Here is a 19205-nt window from a genome sequence, read left to right on the forward strand (position 1 = left end):
CAGAAATTATCGTTATCGAATCTCGAGACAGATATGCCAGTCAAAAAAGTGTGTAAATAAAACAAAGAACAGAATATAAATAGGGAAAGGGGTGAAAGATCGGCACCAGGCGCACAGTACCAACTGCCACCCAATTCACCATAACACACACCGCTACGGGCGCTGATCGCTTCAAGGAGCGGACGCAGTGCGGCGGGTGCCCACGAGCAACTAGTGTCCAGGTACCAAGCAGTGTCCAGTGTCGCGCTCGCCATTGCCATAGCTCTATGGTGTCCCCAGCAACATGAACCTGGAGTCTCTGTTCCGCGACTTCAATCCCTGGTGAGAAGCCTCCGATTGCGGACGCCCAGATCGCGTGAGAGTTGCAATTCCTAATCCGCCATGTTCTCTTCCAGCAAATTCATCGTCCACTGCAGCCTGTTCACCTTTGTCACGCTCTTCGCACTGCGCCTGGACAACTTTATAGGTGGGTATTGCTCTGTGGAATCTCTCGAAAACGCAACGTCACCCAAAATAATAATAGCACACGAATTTATCAAAAAACAACTGGGTTTCCGTTGAACGAGGTCTTATACGACCCACAGAAAAATATGTGGACGCTGCACCATCGCTCATCATAATAACCAAATCTTTATTATACACGGTTTAACATGCATATCTAAGATTGGATTTAGCGACTGCTGTGATAGCAGTTCCATTTTCTGGCCATGGAGAAGGTCATCCAAATTTAGTCATTTAACGAGAATATTTGGTATAGTTCATCAGTTCTACAGCTATTTAGTAAAGTAACTAAGATCAATCTTGTGATTGTAAAGGAGGTAGATAAATTTGTTGTAGGAACATTAACCATAACATTGCCGTAACCTAGTTTAATCGAATACCTTATTCCAGATTGGCCCTACTGGGCGATTTTCACACCACTGTGGATATGGAAATGCACCGCCATCCTGGGTGCCATCGTGGGCGCCATTGTGTGGTGTCGGTATCCACATTATCGGCTGGAGGGCGACGCCTACACGCAGTTCAAAGCGATGCTCATCTCGCTGGCCCTGCACCTGATCCTGCTGATGTTTGAGCTGCTGGCCTGCGATAAGCTGACCTCGGACCGACATCTGTGGGTGCTGGTCTTCATTCCGCTGATCTTCGGCTCGGTGGTGAGTGTGGGCGCCTGTGTGTGGGCCGTCAAGCACGATCGCTCCTTCGAACTGGAGCTCTTCCTGGCGGTCAACGCGCTTCAGTTTGTCTCACTGCCGCTGAAGCTGGATCGCTTTGTCTACTGGAACTGGGACGTGGTGTTCGTGCCCATGTGGATAGTTATATGCCTGAGCCTGGTCAGCGTATTGTACAACATCATCTTTTGTGGCATCATGATGCGTACGCCAGAGGTCTCGCTGCAGCAGAAGAAGGCGGCATTAAACGCAGCCGTGGGCAACATCTGCACGGTGCTTCCACTGCTCTGCTTTCAGGTGAGTGCACATCCAGTCCCTTAAAGATTCTGCATTACTAAACCAACTATTCCGCCAGGTGGTCATTTGCGACAAGCTGGACGGCGAGCTGAAGTTCCCGTACATCGTGGTATTTTCGCCTCTGCTGGTCTCCATTATGGCGCTAATCATTCTCAGCTCTTCGGCAAAGGGCGGCAACATGTGGTGGTTCGGCATCCGCAAGTCCTTTAGCCAGTTCCTTTTATCCGCGATGCCGTTCCTGCAGGAGTACGGCAACATCAGTTACCATCCGGAAACCCACAGCAATGCCGCACAATCCATGCCGCTGGACGCAGCGTCCTCGTCGACGAGCATGGCGGCCAGCGAGCAGCTGCACGAGTTCAACAAGCACGAGAAGAAGGGCAAGAAGGGGGCCAAGAATGACATCCTCAAGCCAGTGGTACCGTTCGTCAGCATCGACCTGCCGGACTAGATATAGACAACCAGCGCAGCACATTAGCAACAGCAAACAGCAGCATCAACAATAAATCGCAAGAACCACATAGACATAAGGACAGCCCCACGGCACGCGCACACGGAGATGCCGCACACCTTTAATCAGGTGTTTATGTTAAGCATTGCATACCCAAACACACTCACACTCACACATCGGCCGTAGCTTTTAGACTCGTACTGAATTTTAATTGTAAGCCAAACGCTAACACCGCCCACACAGCATGCCCCCAACTCCAACCACTCCCATCGTCCGCACCATGCTCCCTCCCACGCATACGCCTGCATATAATAGCTGTACATATATACAGATCCTGGCCACACGCTTCTGTTTGGGTTGTATTGTACCTAACCCAAACCCGAATCTGACTCCACCTTGACCACTGTTTGCCTACACAAATTGAAGAGAGCAGCATTCGGAACATTGACTCGCGGCCCTGTATATATGTGCTAGTATTATATGTTACATCTCACACACCTTGAGAAACCACTTATGTGTAATGCCCTACTATAAATTGTAAATAATTAACAAAGTACGTGAAAACGAGAAATATACTTAAGTGCTTCCAAAATGAGGAGACGATGATAACTCTCTACTGAAATGAATCGCAATTCGTGTGAGTTGTATTAATCTTTATTCAAATTAGGAAGCTACAAAGTTTACATATTTCATAGTTAATTCTTGTTTTTCGTTTGTTTTTTTTTTTTAATTAATTCTCTTACGTTGTGTCGCCTATAAAGTTATGCAAAGGTAAAAAGTTGCATTTTAAAAAGTGACCATCCTAGGAGCTGTTGCTCTCTGCCGGATAAAAATAATTGGAGATTAGCCGGTGAGCGGTATATATAAAGCGCATATGTATACATATATGAGTATAGTCCGCACCCGGATCGGATGCAACTGGAAGTACATATCCTTTGGGGGGATTGGGCGAGGGAAAGAGAGAGGCACATAATCGGAAATCGAAACGGAGCGGGACAGAGCTATAGCTATAGAGATATATAGTGGGCCAAACGCAGGGCGTGTAAGCATTAACAATAATTCAAATATATATCTGATCGATCGATCGATCGATCGCGAGGTGCAACTGGCAACTCAACTATTGCATAACAAATCGCATGAGAGTGGGTGTGAGCTTGCGTTTACATAACTTTCAAGTGAGTATCCGTTCGTATATCGTTATTGTGTGAGAATTAACAATTGTTTCATTGGCTTAGCTACGTTGGTTGGATATTGTGTTACCTAGAACGTCGATCTCTCGCAAATACTCGTACAATGCACAATCGCCATCATAATAATAATAATAATAATAGTAACGGTAGAAATAATACTACTTATGGAATAAAAGCATCCGCTTAACGCAGCTGTGTATGGTACAAAGTTAACCAAGTAGCAATATCAATTTGAACTCTCCTCGATTTCGACTAAATTCTCTTGTGTAGAAAGAAAAAACACCTACGCATCTCCGTCACTGCAAAATATATAAAGACCCTAATCTGGTTTACAATTAGGTTACCTATGGGCTTCTAGTTTTTTCACCCGATCGCTCAGCAACTGCGAATACTGCGGATTGCTCCGTCTGTCGAATTTCATTTCACTATTAAAGTTGGCTAAGAACAATTGTTTACGTTTACTGGCTACATTTACTTATGCATACCGACCTTCTGACAACGTGAGCTGAGCATCAGAAGCTGCACCACCTCCACATCCATTCAGATGATGGATTTTGAAACTATGGAGTTTAGTTTTCATCACTGCTCGGAATCGGAATCCGTGAAGGTCCTTGTTCGTTGCCCGCAGTTATGTCGCAGCTTAATGTCTATTGTCTGATTACCGTCTATTACAATCATGTCCTTGTTCTATTTTTGTTCTGGGGCGGGCCAATAGGGCCGGTCCCAAGTACATAGGCTATTTCACGCTGCTCGTTATCATCATTTTGTATAAACGATATGTACTATGTGGTAAGTAATGCGACTTCTATTTACTTAACTGCCTAACAAATGAAACTGGTCGCCTATTGCTGGCTCCTTGGATTCGATTCGAAATTGACATGAGATCTGGCGAGTTGCGATCCATTTGTTTGGTTTTTGGTATTGGTTGATTTCGTTTTGGTTTTGCTTTTGGTTTTGGTTTTGGTTTTTTGTTTGTTTTGGGTGCACTTAATCCCTAGGTAACTTATTTCACGTATTTAGAATGTGTACTTAGAACGTTATGCCCTCTAATCTGGCAAATTTCTTTACATAATTGTTAAATTCAATAGTTATATTAATCGTGGAACTATGGAACATTTTGGATTCGTATCGTGTTACATTCCTTATCGCTGGATTTTGCTTCGGTTTCGGTTTCGGTTTTGGTTTTGGTTTTGTTTTGATAAGTTAGTAAAAAAAGAATCGAAGAAATAGAAGAAGGCTAAGTTTGCTATGGTTGATCGGTATGGAAGCGCTTAGTTTTAAAGTTGAAGAAGTTCGTTAATTGTACGTTTCGCACGGGAATTACACGCTTTGTAAAATGGAGAAGTGGCGTGCTGGCGGCATCTCGTCCTGAACTGAATCTAGTCCACCTTCGGCCGGTTGCTCAAATACTGGGCGAGATTCTCGCGGGGTCCCTGCACGATCATCATGAACTGCGAGGGGAAATCCCAGATGATGGTGAAGTGGAACAGCATGTTGGCGATGGCGATCAAGTACTCGAAGAACGCGAACCAACTGAAGGCTGTCAAAGGAAGTAGAGTATAGATTCAATATCTGTATCTGTGTCACAAGCTACATTAAATACCCACCCAAGTCGTGACAGTAGAAGCGATGTTTGGCAAAGAACACCAGCAGGCCGACGGTGCTCAGGATGGAGACGGCGAAGAGGATCTTCTTCCACTTGATGGACAGGCGCTGCTTTTCGCTAAGCTCCTGGCCGGCATTGAGGATGCCGTTCAGCTTGATGGTGGCCAGCATGTAGCACAGCGAGCAGATCATGAACGTGATGAAGATGCGCTCGTGAACGGCTGGAAGAGATACACGAGACGAGTGTTAGAGCAATCAAATGTGCGAAAAAGGCTGGGCAGGACCTACGGTAGTTCTCGCGATTCGATATATAGGTGACGCCGCCCAGGGACGCGATCTCGATGCAGTTGAGCACCAGGATCAGCGTGATGAGCAGGCTGGTCTGAGGCACCTGGGCGGGACTGATCCGACGCAGCTGCGAGCGGTAGTAGTTCTTGTATACGAAGGCGATGGGGATCCGCGGTCCGATGTGGAGCGCGATGCTGAAGCGCCAGAAGTAGCGCTGCGGACTGACTCCGGTAATTGCACTTATCGAGGGTATAATGTTGTAGACCTGTGAACGAATGTAGAGCAGGTTTATCATTAGTTGTCAGTTTGCAGAGTTAAGACTAAGTAGGAGATACCCTCAACCTGGATGGGATTTACTCTCAATGAAGGCAAAGGAAATGAATCATGATACATATAATCAATATAAGAGTAAATAATATCAATAATCTATTATTCAAAACTATTAAACAAAACTTAGTTTGCACAAGGAATATATTCTTTTCACAGCAAAATAAGCAAGCTACCTTTATATCTACAGCGCGGTCACAAAGTAAATAATTTATAAACAACCAATAATAAAACATAGAGTTTTAAACCGCCGGCGAAAACATTAATCAAAATGACCGCTGGGAAAAATAAAAACCGCCATGCGTTTTGTGACCGAATCGTTTGGAAAAGTGGATTTGCGTGTCTCCCATCACAGCGAGCAGTCCGCGGGGATGACAGTGATTTGTTGGCCACGGGATTAACTGGATTTGAAGCAGTTAGCCGCGCCCAGTTCAGCACATTCATAACCCCGAATCCCCTCTGGATCCCCCAGAGCCCATTTACTCACGCGGCAATGTGTCTCGTGGACATCGTCGTACTGGAAGACGTAGGCGGTCACGAAGCACGTGAAGAGCGTCACCAGCGGCAGCAGGGCGGTCACCACGCACAGCTCGTGGAAGCTGGCCAGGTAGTGGATGGCCACCTGCTCCTCCTGCGGCTTCCTCGCATCCGTCTGCTTGGAGCTAATCGTTGTTGTGTTAATCTGCAAGGAGTAAGGGGTCATTAGGATCGTGCTCATGTGATGCAAAACCACTGCGTACTAAACTTTGGATGTGCGAAATACCATATGAAATTGAAACGAAAACTTTTATGACGGAGATATCTTTTGATTAATAATTGGGTGAATTAATTCAAATTCATTTTATAGTTGAAAAATAATAATAATTACCCCCTGCAGTTTTTTTTAAAGATAATAAATCAATAATAGGATGTTTCTTTAATAAATTTCTTTATGTAGTGCCTTTTGAAATTATTTCGCAGGAAAGTGTTGCTCCTTTCATCCCAGGACTACAGTGGTTTCACCTCTTAAATGAAGGGAGTGGGGGCCCAAATGGAGCGGCAGCCCTTACCTGGCTATAGTTTTCGGGTCGGGTGTTCGGTTTGGTTAATGCACAACAACGAAAAAGCGCTAAAAATAAAGGTAAAAATAGAAATGAAATGAAAAACCAAACAGAAGGCGTCTGAATAAATCAATAAACAAAAGACGAACGATATGGGGCGCAGCGAATTAAGGCGGAAACTATGCGATCCGGCTGAATAATGGATGCGGTTCGCCAGGCATCCCAAACTGGATGAGCCGGAGTTATAAATAAACAAGTCCTTGAGCTGGGTAGCCAAGCGGGTAGCGGGTGGAGCTGCGTGGCAGGATAATATGAATGATATCTGGGGGGGTGGCAAGGACACTGTCTCCCTCTCCCTCTCCCTCTACCACTACCTCTCTCTCTCTCGCTCGCTCCAGTTGAAAGCCTCTCTCGCTCGTTCTCTCTGGCGCTGCGAAGCAGCAAAGGATTAAGGACCAAAAATAGACGAGCCTCGCCTGACGTAACCATTACCAACGGCAGCTGGCCAAAATTAATTAGCTCAAAGTTAATGGGGGAAATTGGCCGGGCGTCAGAAATGATATTAAATATGTGCTGCGATTGGAATCGGGACACCGGAAGCAAGCAGCTCGCCAAGGAACTGGGCCAAAGGTGGATGGTTGAATGGGAATGGATATGGGAATGGGTGGGTGGTGGCTATTCCACAAGGACATGGCGAAATCGAATAAATGATTAAAACGAGTACCAAACAAACAAGCGACGCTGTGTAAACACACGCATTTCGAAAATTAGTCAAGCCAGCGAGAAAAACTAAATAAATGCGAAAACGTGTAGGCAGCGGTGCACGGAAAATATTTTTCATCAGTTCAATATTTTCAAAAATTCTAGAACTTAGTCGGGCTCATAAATTTTTAAGTTTTTAAGTTTTTATTAAGTGATTTTATTAAGTGATTTTATTAAGAGATGTTTTATTAAGTTAAGATTTTCTAATTGCAATTCAATGTATTCAAAGTGTTCAAAAATATATTACTAATCCAACAAATTTGGTTATTTCAACAAGTATCCCATTATCTTAGTATCTTAGGAATCGGTATTAAAACCATTTTCAAACAGGATTTTGGGTTGAAAAGAGAGGATTTGGGTTTACCAACCTTACTAGATATTCCTAGCATATGAAAAAGTTTACTGATTCTGTGAGTTAGAATTCGAAAAAGGCTTTAGGCATTTTCGCGATATCTGGACCAATTGGAAAATATTTTCGGTGTGAATAAGCGCGGGGGTGCGGGGGGTGGCATGCGCGCTAGCTGCGGAAAATTACAACAAACGAGCCGAGGAGCATGGAAAATAAAGCACACACACACACATACATATACAAACGGACGCACACACACACCCAAGAACGGTTGTTGTGCGAGTTCAGTACGTTTTTGCAGAGAAGCGGAGTGAAATGGGTGGTGTTGTTGGAGGAGGATATGTGGGGGTGGGGGTGGAGCTGGGTAGGGTAGAGGGTAGGGGGTGTCACTAAGCGTGCGCTGCCTCCGTTTAAAGTTATATAATTTTTGGCCAGGCCAAACAAACCATAAATACACACACTGGCTCGCACAAACACATTAAAATACAAAAAAAAAAAAAAGGAACCAACAAATTTTAGAAAACTCGATGGAAAAACTCCGCTCACCGCTGCTGGGTCGCTGGATCCGCCGGAGCAGCTGTTCCCGCCACCTCCGCCGCCGTCGCCACCGCACCTGGACACCAGGTCCGTCGCACCCATCCCGCTATCTGGCGCGGATGACGTCGCCGCTCCGGTGCTCTGCTGCATTTTGTGGTCGCTTGTCGGCGCTGGCGATGGCTTTGGATTTGGCTTTGGCTTTGGCGTTGCTGCTACTGCTCGTGTCGCTCCCGTCGATGGTGCTATTTGGCATAATTTGCATGCCCCAAACGCTGCCGTCGCCCAGTTGTGACCGCGCGCGCGCCTCTCTCGCAACTGCTGCTCCTCCGCGGGCTGTGTTCCCAGTTGCTGCTTTCCGCTTTCCTGCGCGGCCTGGTCCCACTGGCCAGCCGGGGTGGCCACACTGGCGATATACCGTTAGCTTTCCTTAATGCCGTTATGCTCTCTGCTCCGCACGTTGCCAGGGTCACACTGTTTGCTCGCCCTTAGCGCGCTTCTATTTTCAAATTCACCATACAACACATAAAATCTAAGTAAACAATGCTTTTAAATGAGAAATTACAGAAAGTTAATGCTTTCAACCCATTCAATTATGTTTTATGCGAGATTGGAGTGTACCATGTGACTTTTCAAAGCATTCTCCCATTTATATCCTGCTCCCCATGGGCGGTACTAAAGCATCATTGAATTTTCGTATATTTTTGTTTAATATATATTTCTTTGTAGTTCGATCTGCAAAAATAAATTATATTACATTATGTACCTTAGATTTAGAAAGGTTTACTACATTCGAAGAGTAAGAAAATCTTTACAAAAACAAAACTTATACCTTTAACCCAAATTTACCTACAAGTAGCTAGCAGCATTTGTTTGAATAAGATTCTACATTTTCAAAAATACTGAATTAAGGATTGATTTTCTTATTAATTACCTAGCTTATAGGAATATCGCGACCTTTTCTTAAAAAAAGCAAACGTAAGTAAATTTAAAAACAAAACCTGTAGTATTAGTATGCTTTCATTTATCAGCGACTTTGATGTTCTCATCCAAATGATAAACGATACAAAAAGAAATTTGTAGAAAACACAAGAAAATTGAAGAAAAAAAATTAAATCGAGTAAGTTCTAGTTAAGAGTTAAGAATAGTACATTATACATATTGAATTGGACATTATTTTGAATATTAAATGTAACTCAAGGATATTCTGCGATTAATACATACTTCTTCGCTTTGCTTTTACTTGGTAGCATTTTATTGAAAAACTAGTTTCTCTGTTACATATGAATGTGAGAACGAGTTTATGCACCAGCATATGTTTCAGCCATCTCGATTCTATCGAGTAACCGAGATCGTTGGATGGCTAAACACTTGTTGCGAATTTATGTTTGGAGTGTCTATGTTAGATTTATAATAATAAATAAAGAACTGGAGTCCCCCTTTCTTCTAAACTTGAATGAGTCGCAGTGTGTTTGGCCGCCTTTACTGCCACAACTCTCCGTCGGCGATCTCCAGAGCCATCTTCTTGCGGAAGTAAAGCATTTCCGACTGGGAGAAGGTTATCGGTACATCACGCGTTATATACTCGGCAAACATGCAGCTGAAGACGCCGCAATCGCTACCATTCAATTGCTGTGGTATATTCTGCACGCTCTCAATCACGAAACCGCTGGTGTCAAACGGCTGCTTGCGCTTATCTAGTGACTCCTCGCGCAGATATTTCTCTAGAGCGTCCAGGACTGGCTGGTTCGGCTTTCCCATGGAGTCATAATAACGGATGGTCTTGTTGCGCAAGTGAATGATGGCCATGCACCAGTGGACTCCGTTGCAGTGCACTGGCACCGGGATTATGTCCTTGCTGAACAAGTCCACTTTGCGAGTCCAGCGCTTAACGCCAGCATGCCCAGCCTGCAGGAGGCGGGGCACGAAGAATGTGTTCATGGCGTAAGTGGCGGGCAGTTCGCCAGCTCGCTTCTCTGAGCGTTCTGTCAGCAAGGACATGTAGAAATTGATGACCTCGTCGTTAAGCCATTCTCCATCAACAAAAGTGCGTATGTCTTCGCTAGTTATGTGTAGGTTGAATTTAAAAATAAGTTCCTGAAATAAAATTGTAATGTGTGAATAATTGTAAAGTACGAGGAACCACACATCAATATATTCATATGCCTACCATTGATTTGTCCTTGTCAGTCATTTCGTAAAAGCGATCGTCAAGCTCCTTTGTTAGCGGAATGAGCTTGGTCACCTTCTTCTCGACTGCCTTGTCCAGTGGTCCGATGACAAAAATGGGCTTGTGGGGTATGCGATATTGGAATATGTTTTCCCGCAGTTTCAGTTCATAGGCACGGCGTTCATCTCGGCTTTGATTAGCCCTGAAATTCGAAAACAAAAAAGTCTATTACCACTTGGGCTACTTATAGTGCTGCAAATACTTACTGCTGTTCAGCTAGTCCAAGAAGATGTTTGGTTTCCTCTTGACGTCGCGCTGCTCTTGCTTTAAATTGCTCCGCGAAGTCATCCTTAAGGTAGACGCAACTGGCGAAACGACGGTGCAAGGAATCTGTCTTGGTGAGCCGGGTGGGTTTGGCGTTTAACGGCTGTGATGCGACACTAATGGATGATAAAATCAGGATGTTTCATTATTGCAAGGGTGTTTCGTTTGGATGTCAAGCACTTACCTGTTGTTGGCTTCGTTGGCTTTCTTGTCCTCCGAGCCATCAGTAACGGAAGTGGTCGGAGCATCAGAATCAGAAGACGAGCAAGTTGAACAGGAGGAACTGCCGGAGGAGGATCCGCTGCTGGAAATAGTGGATGCATGGCTGGCGGCGCTATTGCTAGGGCTTTGTAATAGCTGCGGCGATACCGGAGTCCTGTTCTCCTGCCCCGCCTTACGGTCAATCAATTTGGCGTACTCTGTAAGCTCACGGTTAGCATGGCTTAGTGACGGCGACTTCGATACATGAGATTGGTTGCCACGCAGTACGGAGCTCCAGGTTGCCGCCTGGGAATCAATCCGCTGAAGCGGCGGCGGGGCTCCTGGCTTGACGAAGCGACTGCTCACGGAACTACTGTGGGCCACGGTATGGATAAGGTTGATATACTGCTCATGCTCCATGCGCTCCATTTCGTGGGTCAGAATACTTTTCTCCACCTGAGCTGGTGCTCTGCGCATCGTATGGTTAGAGTGCCCATTTACACGGGACTCGCCAAAGCCATTCTGACCTAGACGCACTGCATCCGAGTAAGTCAGGGGCCTGGCTGATGGCCCAGCGTTGGCAAATGTCTGGGACGGCTCCTCATCGTCTGAGAGGTCAAATGGGGTGGGTATGTAGGGGGCTTCATTGCGCACCCGGTGCTGCGTGTATACCGGCGGATTGAATATTGAGAGCCGCTTCGAGCTCTGTGGCTGATCCCGCTCGGCCATGGACTTGTTGGGAATCAGGTCCTCAGCAGTCTCATTCGTTATGTAGCGGGGAAAGCTGTTGTCCACACGCCGATACTTGATCAGACGAGGGCTCTCTTCTTGGTTGCTGTAAGAGGAGTAAAACCATTAGTGGCAGGCTCTACATGTGAGTAACAAGAAATATGCCTAATATTTTTGATTATTTGACTCTATTTGTCAAATCGAATTCTTTTTTCCTGGCGCAAAGATTTTCTTAGTTTGATTTTGATAAAATAAAATAAACTAACATAAGATCTCACATGAGGGCAAGACCTTGAGGCTTACCGTCTTTTCCGGGGTGAAAAACTGTTTTCCGGCTGGCGGTCGGACCCACGACCTTTTCCGTTTCGAGCCTCGAATCCCGTTCCGCTCTCGCCGGTGTCAGATTCACCGTCTTTGGAAGTATACCAACCGGATAACAAGTCACGGAGTCTTTTTAATATTTCTAAGCCCATTGAAATGTCTTGCTGGCTGACGCTTGGCTTCGTGGAGCGTCGACCTGATAGCTGCTGCGCTGGCTTATTTTGCTCGTCGCACACGAAGATCTCTCTGAGCAGGGAGACGCTCTGCTCGGTGGCCTGGCCGTGTAAAGCTTCGCTTAGAACCTTATGGCATACATCGGCCAGCTTCTGGCGCAGAAGGAAAATGGACAGGCGGTGGGTTTGGGCTTGGGGTTGCTCTGGATCGGCAATCAGACTATCGGAGATCTCGCGAATGAGTTTGAAGGTTTTGCGAATACACTCGATGCTGGGATTGCCCGAATCTAGCTGCTCGCCATGCGCAGGTGAAGCGGAGTCTGATATATCTTCTGGAGTAGGTGATGGTCGAGCCTCAGGGGGAGGGAATGGCACCTCGCGTTCAAAACCCAAGTACTGATGCTGGCGGCCTTCAGTAGGCCCTGTTTGATAGGCCACTTCTCCCTCCCGTTGGACTTCGGATATGTCGCTCACTGATTCGACCTCAAAACTGTTTTCCGATGATACTTCCAATTGATCTCCGAAGGATTCACCAGCAAAGTTCTCGTCGTACTGCTCCTCCTCCTCAGATTCTTGATCCTCGGAATCCTCAGAATAAACCTGTTGGTCCTCCTCCTGACACACAGATGCCAGCCGTCGGTTGTACTCTTCAAATTCGGGTGCAAGCTGCGCACTTATCTTTTGGATCTGGATAGCAAGCAGGTCTTGCGGCTCTTCCAGTTGTTCCTCCTGATGGTCTTCCGGTTTGAGAAGCTCGCTTTGCTCCTGGATATAAGTGGCAAACTGGAGATTCTCCTGCTGGAACTCGGTTGTTGTCTGCTGGACTTGCTCCTGTGTGTCAGTTACAAACTGGAGATTTTCCTGCGAAAGCTCGTGGTGTTCCTTTTTATTTCCGGTTATAGCCTGCGCTTCTTGCTCGTGATTACCAAATGCGAACTGCGGATTTTCCTCCTGGATTTCAATAAATACAGTCGGCTGATCTGGATTCTGGTTCTGTGTATCAGGCGTAAACTGGAAACTTTCCTCCTGTACCTCGGTTACATTTTCATGATTTTGTTGCTGAATCTCAGTAACAATCTGCAGACCTTGCTCCTCGATTTCAGATGCGAGCTGAAGACTTTCCGTCTGGATTTCGGCTGTTTGCTGGACGTGTTCCTGACCGAATTCGCTTACAATCTGTTGTTTTTTCTCCTGAATTTCGGTTATAGTCTGGAGATCTTGCTCCTGATTATCAGTTGCGAAGTTTAGATTTTCATCCTTGATCACGGTTACAATCTGATGACTTTCTACCTGTATATCAGTTACAACCGGAGATGCTAGCTGAAAACTTTCTTTTGGGATTTCGGTTTCTGTCTGTTGGTCTTGCTCCTGAATTTCAGCTTCAAACGGGAGATTTTTCTCTTGGATTTCAAAGACAATCGGGCTTTCCTCCTGGATCTCTGTTATAGTCTGATGATTTTGCTCCTGGATCTCGGTTAGAATCTGAGAACTTTGTACCTGTATATCAGTTTCAACAGGAATCTGGTTTTCCTCCTGAATCTCGGTTATAGTCTGATCATTTTGTTCCTGAGCCTTAGTTACAATCGGGTGATTTTGTCCTGGGACTACACATTCAAGTTTCTGATCCAGCTCCTGAATATCAGATTCGTTGTTGTTTTGTTTCTGAACATGAGTATCAGTTTGCTCGTCTTGGTCTTGGATATTTTTTATTTGGATTTCGGGGACAACCTGGTGGGTTTCCTCCTGTATCTGGGTTACAATCGGGTGTTCATGGACCTGGTAGTGTAGCGGCTGGAGTTCCGATACGAGCTGAATGTTTTGTTGCTGGTTGGTCGATGCCCGCTGCTGGCTGACCTGCTGTATGGGATATGTGAGCTGGTGGTTTTGCTCAAACTCAATCTGTAAACCAGCTCTACGATTGGAGTTGGGCGTTAGTTGGTTTGGCGTGAACAGAGGCCCGTCAGAGTTGCCTAGCAAGGGGGAGGGGAAACGCAGTCTAATCGGCGAATCCGTCAGTTGACAGTTCTGCAGCTCCTGGAGACGGTGTAATGGCGATCCAGCTGGTGAGTAATGCTGATTTGGAACTGCGACACACCGCGGCAGCAGCGGCGAGTAGTTCTGGTTCGGGAACGCAAATCGTGAATCCCCTGAAGGCGAGGAGTACGCATTGGTTGTCGAATTGGCGGATGCCGGTTCAGCTGGCAACAAGTGCGGTCCAAGCGAATTGCCCCGCGATGGCGACAATGGCGTGTGTCCTTGATTCTCCGCCCAAGGGAGCTGTGCCGCTGCGGCAACGGCTGCTGCTTCTTCCGATCTGTTCTGTCTTACCAACGAGTTGCCCCGACTTGGGGTCGTGCTGCAACGTGAGTCCGCATGAGAGACGCGTTGAATCTCGGTTGGATGTGCTGCTGGCGACGCGGGAATTCGCTGGCCTGCTGGCGAACCGACTACTCGGACTGGCGACCCATTGCTTTCCACGCGGAATGCGGATTCGTGTGCGGATCTGGTGGACAAATCGGCGTCCTCGGGAGGCAGCGACATGCGTGTTCGCTACCGCTTCCGCTGCTCTTAGCTGCAATCAAATTCAGATGCGAATAATTTAATCGCGTTCAAGAATCACAAGAAAAACAATAAAGAAACCCGAGCCGGTAAAGCGCAATCCCGATTTTGCGCATTTCTCGCCGTTTTTTGCCTTCTTTTCTTTTTGCCGCTTTTGTGGCCGCCGGAAAATGCCGCCCGCTGATGCTGCAGCTGCAGCGCACTGTATGCCCCTGCACTCGCCCCTTGCAACAAACACTTACCGCTTGGCCAGCTGATAAGCACTTTACACTTTTCAATATGACTTGGGAAAAATTTGCAATGCGACTAGAAGAAATTTGTAAAAAGAAAGAAAATTCTGAGTTTTTTTGGCGTGCTGGTTTAGTATGACCGTACAATCGATTGCTGTGTAATGCCAAAATAACTATCGATGTCTGCCTACAATAGTTTGAGGGTTGGCTCATCACAGCAGGCAGCTTTTGTCACGCAGCAAACGTAATTACCTGCAATTATTTGAAGAAATAACGATTGCGGTTAATTTTACAAAACAAACTTCAATTTTCAAAGCTAAAAATTAAAAAGAAAGTTTTTGCACTTAAGGGATAGTCGCGAAGTTATATTTTGCATATGTGCAGATTCCGGGAATTATGTATATGTATGTATGTATATTGTGACAATATTTCCCAGAATTTATCCCAAGGAAAAATTATTGTTAAATGAATTATGGCGTTGCCGAACAACTAGAATGGATTATCTCAAGCTCTGCTAGTTTATAGTTTGTATATTTATTTGTTAATATCACTGCACAAGTACAACAACAACGTCAGCCACAGCAGCACACACACACAAACACAAACAGACACACACACACGCAGAGATAACGGACACAGTGCAGAATGCCTTGGTGCGTGAAACCGCGCGAATTCTTCATTCCCCTCAATCCTTGCCCTGGCAGCAGAAGAAGAGGAAGTTCCAGAGCAGCGAGGTTGATCCGTAGAGTGCGCCCGCCAGTCCCACGGTGGCCTGGAAGGAGTACCGCTCCACCACCCAGTGGGCCAACGCGCCCCACAGCAGCACCAGAAGGCCGTTGGTGAAGTGCACCGGCCGGCGGATGGCCGTCCAGTTGGCTCGCGTCATGCCCATTTGAAAGACCAGCTCCTGCAGAAAGGCGGTCACCACCTGGCCGAATCCCAGCAGCACGGCGGACACGCTAAGCAGCAGCTTGGAGGTGGAAAAGCTGATGACTAGGGGGGAAAAACAGAGATGGATCTATTGATGGCTCCGAGTAAGCTTGATTGAGGTAATCAGGACTCACAGATCAGTGCCAGGCACTTGCAGAGGCTGCCCAGCGTATGCCACTGGAGCTTCCGCTTGTAGAGGCTCGTCCCGAAGCGCGGAGTCATCAGGGAGAAGCACATCCAGGGGAAGGCCAGCAGCGAGAAGAGGAACGGGATCTCGGCGTTCTTCAGCGCATGGTGGCTCACCGCCAGTCCGGGCAGCACCGTCAGGCACATCACGTAGCTGAAGATGTCCGCAGAGAGGAGCAGCGTGGTGGCGTACAGCTGCGGCACCAGCAGCGCCTGCTGCAGCGGCATGGCGATCTTGTCCAGCAGATTCCACCACAGGTGCGTGGTCACCGCCCGCGACATTCGCCGTATGCGGCGCTAGAAAAAAGGGAGAGAGATTACCAATGCTGTTTAAAAAACCATAATCCACTCACCAGGTTGGCATAGTCGGGAGGAAGGGGTGAGGAGCTACCTGTTCCGGTTCCCGTTCCCGCGGCCAAAGGATGCTGGGGCGTTAGTGGATAGAGACGTCCATTGGACAGGGACTTGTGCGACGTCTGCGAGGCGGACATGGCGTAGTTGTCGATGGTCGCATTGCTCGACCGCATCATGGACACCGTCTCATCCTCCTCGGGTATGATTTCCATGATCTCGACCCCGTTGGGATTGAGATACGTCACGTACGCCTCATCGGTGGCCAGCATGTAGTTGCTGTGGGTGTCCACCACAACGGCGGCAGCGACAGCTGCACTGGGCGTGGCCATTTCGGTGGTGGCCGGATTTCGCCAGGTGTGCGTGTCCAATCCGTCCAGCTGATCTGCCACCAAGTTGGCCGCCAGTGCGGCTCGCAGCGGCAGTGCGGCGAATCCCGTCTCCGCCTTGATCACCGATATCCGCTTTGTGGTGAAGGCATCCTCGCGATGCTTGGTGATGATCAGGCTCAGCGGGATGAGGTTCACCAGCAGGGCGGACATCAGCACGATGGACTGGGCGGTGCCGTAGAGGGTGCGCAGGCTGGTGAACACGAACGAGAGGAACAGCTGGCAGAAGGCCTCGCCGCACAGGTGGATCGTCTTGCGTACGTACTTGTCCTCCCGCGGACGCACTGCCTCCAGGATGACGTGCGTCTTCCACAGGTACAAGCTGGAGCCGATACCTTGGGCAAGGGATTGAAAGTAGTGTTAAATATGAAGCTTTTCTGATATCAACATAACAAATTCTTTCGAACATAATTTTAACTTTATATTCAGTTTGATCATCATTCGATGTATGTATATCATAATTACTGTTTAACATCATACGAATATCATAATTACAATATTTATATGTTGCTTTAATCTAACTCATAGCTGCTTAAAACTATGAAATTAAAGAATTCGAATAACATTTGTATACATAAACAAAATCGGACTGATAAGGCGTGCAGCATGATAATGCCGCCCACCAATGTACGTATACGTCATATATTGCGTATACGATAAGCGGCTTATTAGCACAAAGAAGCTGTCGTATTTTAATATATATTGTTAAAAAATATGCAAAACTTTCCCTTAAAAGTGCACTACAAATATTTGACTAAGTTTATAAGCACAACTGTACGAATTATGCTACTTTTTTTGTGGATTCCCGCCTTTTTGGATGGCAGATTGCAGATGACAGATTAGGCAAAAGCTGGTTACGCATAAACTGAATCCCAGGCAACTTACCTGCAAAGCAGCCGTAGAAGACAATGGCCACCACCTGTGTGGTGGTGGTGACCACGATCCAGGCGGAGGAGAACAGTATCCCACTGATCATCAGCGAGACGCAGGCGATGAGCGTGGCCAGAAGGAAGACCCTTCGGTACTGCGTCGTCTCCCTCGATCTGCCACTGTACTCTGTGTCCAAGTGCTCCATGATCGAGCGGCAGAGCTCCCCGGTGGCCTGGTAAACGATCGCCGGCCAGATCCTCAGCACCAGATCCTTGTCGGACTCCACCACGTTCCCGTACAGATAGGCGGGTGTGGCCAGGAAAGCCTAGATCTCGACGGGATTAGGCGGGATTCGCAATGAAGATGTATATACGATGTATTTACGTGTATGGCGAAGCCGCAGAGCATGTACTTCTGCTGGATGTGCTTCTTGACCACCCTGCGTCTCTGGATTCCGGCGGTGGCTCTGGCGGTGGAACGTCGCACTGGACTGGTGGCAGCCACGCCCACGCCGGAACCGACACCGCCGCCGCCGCCCACCCCGCTAATCGCTGAGGTTGCCATCTAGCTGGCAATACCGATGTGCTATCCGGCTGTGTAGTCTCTGCTGGATGTGCGCTGGATGGACGACTAGATGGCTAACTGGGGAAGTTGATCCGTATCCGTTCACTGGACGCTTGGAATTTTTGTGTGCGCTCCGTCTAGTCGCTGGCATTCATCATTCACCAAACCCCGAAAACCGTTTAGATAATGTTCGCTTGCACACACATATGGAGCACACACGAACCAGAATCAGAATCAGAACCAGACCCAGAATACTAGGAGAATCGGAGAACCGGAGAGGCAGGCTGATAACATCGGGCCTCTTATCACGATATACCAGATATACCACATATCTCTGTCCACACACTGCACAAGTGTATCTGCGCAGCTGCCTATCTAACCAACTACGTATCCGTGTATCCATATAGCCGTGTAGCCGTGTATCCGTGAGATTAACGTCAGATATGTAAAGCGTTTGCCTGCAATTCAGTCAGCGCGCAGCGGCGTCAGCGACGGATTATATTTATGGCCGCCACTTGGAGCAGATAAATGGATACCGAGCTGGACATATACAACTGTACACCTAGATCGACAGACACCTGGTGGTGGGTGGTGTTCGACCAGAACGGAGAACGAGGTCACCCGATTGGATTCCTATTGATCCGTACCATATCGTTAGTCTGGCGTTCAAGCAATCTCACTGAATAGTGCTTTTCATGGGAAATATATCCTCTTTGGTTACCTCAAACGTAGATATGCGCTTATCTGTTCGGAAGTATCCATTAGATTGCAGATAGGTGACCCAGAACTGCATTGGTAGAGCATTCCATTTAGAAAATCGCGTATTTCTAAAATTTCTATATTTCTTAGTATGGAATATTACATACCGCTTCTTATTTAAGTTCCCAATCGAACTGTGTTCAAAAATGAAGATTCTATTTTTACGATTTTTTGCAAGTTTTTGTGCAAAAAATTAAACTATTAGCTAATTAGTTTTGTTTTGTAATGCAACAAGCTTCCTGCTGCTTACAATCAAACACATTGCAGTACCATCATGCTTTCATGTAACTCTTTTTACAGGGTATTTCTAAGGCTGACAAATGCGGTGTTTGTGAATGGAAAACGCGTGCCATTAATCAACGTGCCACCGACTGCCCATCCACCTCATTAAGCATCCCATCAGATCTGAGAAGCTGGCATGGTGGCTAAAAGCAATT

General features: G+C 46.9%; 4 protein-coding genes across 4 annotated transcripts; 1 reads left to right on the forward strand and 3 right to left on the reverse strand.

The window, feature by feature from the left end:
* Positions 1-26: 26 nt before the first annotated feature.
* On the forward strand, positions 27-2526 carry LOC6525887 (transmembrane protein 185B). The gene is made up of 4 exons (XM_002101671.4): positions 27-321; positions 396-466; positions 892-1466; positions 1525-2526. Exons 1-4 carry the CDS (start codon positions 284-286, stop codon positions 1915-1917), a joined length of 1077 nt encoding a protein of 358 aa, XP_002101707.1. The 5' UTR covers positions 27-283; the 3' UTR covers positions 1918-2526.
* A 29-nt stretch (positions 2527-2555) lies between these two features.
* On the reverse strand, positions 2556-8344 carry LOC6525888 (post-GPI attachment to proteins factor 2-like). The gene is made up of 5 exons (XM_002101672.3): positions 8025-8344; positions 5815-6009; positions 5001-5265; positions 4715-4933; positions 2556-4647 (listed from the first exon to the last, which is right to left on the reverse strand). The coding sequence occupies exons 1-5, from the start codon at positions 8163-8165 to the stop codon at positions 4487-4489; spliced, it is 981 nt and encodes a 326-aa protein (XP_002101708.2). The 5' UTR covers positions 8166-8344; the 3' UTR covers positions 2556-4486.
* Positions 8345-9239: 895 nt separating this feature from the next.
* LOC6525889 lies at positions 9240-14875 on the reverse strand. The gene is made up of 6 exons (XM_002101673.4): positions 14732-14875; positions 11740-14502; positions 10691-11542; positions 10449-10622; positions 10183-10384; positions 9240-10109 (listed from the first exon to the last, which is right to left on the reverse strand). Exons 2-6 carry the CDS (start codon positions 14469-14471, stop codon positions 9495-9497), a joined length of 4575 nt encoding a protein of 1524 aa, XP_002101709.1. The 5' UTR covers positions 14472-14502; positions 14732-14875; the 3' UTR covers positions 9240-9494.
* Positions 14876-15218: 343 nt separating this feature from the next.
* Positions 15219-18338, reverse strand: LOC6525890. The gene is made up of 5 exons (XM_002101674.4): positions 17830-18338; positions 17461-17770; positions 16189-16910; positions 15784-16132; positions 15219-15712 (listed from the first exon to the last, which is right to left on the reverse strand). Exons 1-5 carry the CDS (start codon positions 18007-18009, stop codon positions 15405-15407), a joined length of 1869 nt encoding a protein of 622 aa, XP_002101710.1. The 5' UTR covers positions 18010-18338; the 3' UTR covers positions 15219-15404.
* Positions 18339-19205: the final 867 nt, after the last annotated feature.

Source organism: Drosophila yakuba, chromosome X (assembly GCF_016746365.2).
Source record: "Drosophila yakuba strain Tai18E2 chromosome X, Prin_Dyak_Tai18E2_2.1, whole genome shotgun sequence".
Classification (NCBI taxonomy): Eukaryota; Metazoa; Arthropoda; class Insecta; order Diptera; family Drosophilidae; genus Drosophila; species Drosophila yakuba.

Coding starts and splice junctions, on each gene's coding strand:
- LOC6525887 (XM_002101671.4), top strand. CDS start 284: ATGAACCTGGAGTCTCTGTTCCGCGACTTCAATCCCTG. Junction 322..395: donor TTCCGCGACTTCAATCCCTG/GTGAGAAGCCTC, acceptor GTTCTCTTCCAG/CAAATTCATCGTCCACTGCA. Junction 467..891: donor GCGCCTGGACAACTTTATAG/GTGGGTATTGCT, acceptor ACCTTATTCCAG/ATTGGCCCTACTGGGCGATT.
- LOC6525888 (XM_002101672.3), bottom strand. CDS start 8,165: ATGCAGCAGAGCACCGGAGCGGCGACGTCATCCGCGCCAGATAGCGGG. Junction 4,934..5,000: donor ATCGAATCGCGAGAACTACC/GTAGGTCCTGCC, acceptor TATCTCTTCCAG/CCGTTCACGAGCGCATCTTC. Junction 4,648..4,714: donor CTTCTACTGTCACGACTTGG/GTGGGTATTTAA, acceptor TTCCTTTGACAG/CCTTCAGTTGGTTCGCGTTC.
- LOC6525889 (XM_002101673.4), bottom strand. CDS start 14,471: ATGTCGCTGCCTCCCGAGGACGCCGATTTGTCCACCAGATCCGCACAC. Junction 10,623..10,690: donor GCCAACGAAGCCAACAACAG/GTAAGTGCTTGA, acceptor ATCATCCATTAG/TGTCGCATCACAGCCGTTAA. Junction 10,110..10,182: donor CTGACAAGGACAAATCAATG/GTAGGCATATGA, acceptor ATTTTATTTCAG/GAACTTATTTTTAAATTCAA.
- LOC6525890 (XM_002101674.4), bottom strand. CDS start 18,009: ATGGCAACCTCAGCGATTAGCGGGGTGGGCGGCGGCGGCGGTGTCGGT. Junction 17,771..17,829: donor TCTGCGGCTTCGCCATACAC/GTAAATACATCG, acceptor GTCGAGATCTAG/GCTTTCCTGGCCACACCCGC. Junction 15,713..15,783: donor CAAGTGCCTGGCACTGATCT/GTGAGTCCTGAT, acceptor TTTCCCCCCTAG/TCATCAGCTTTTCCACCTCC.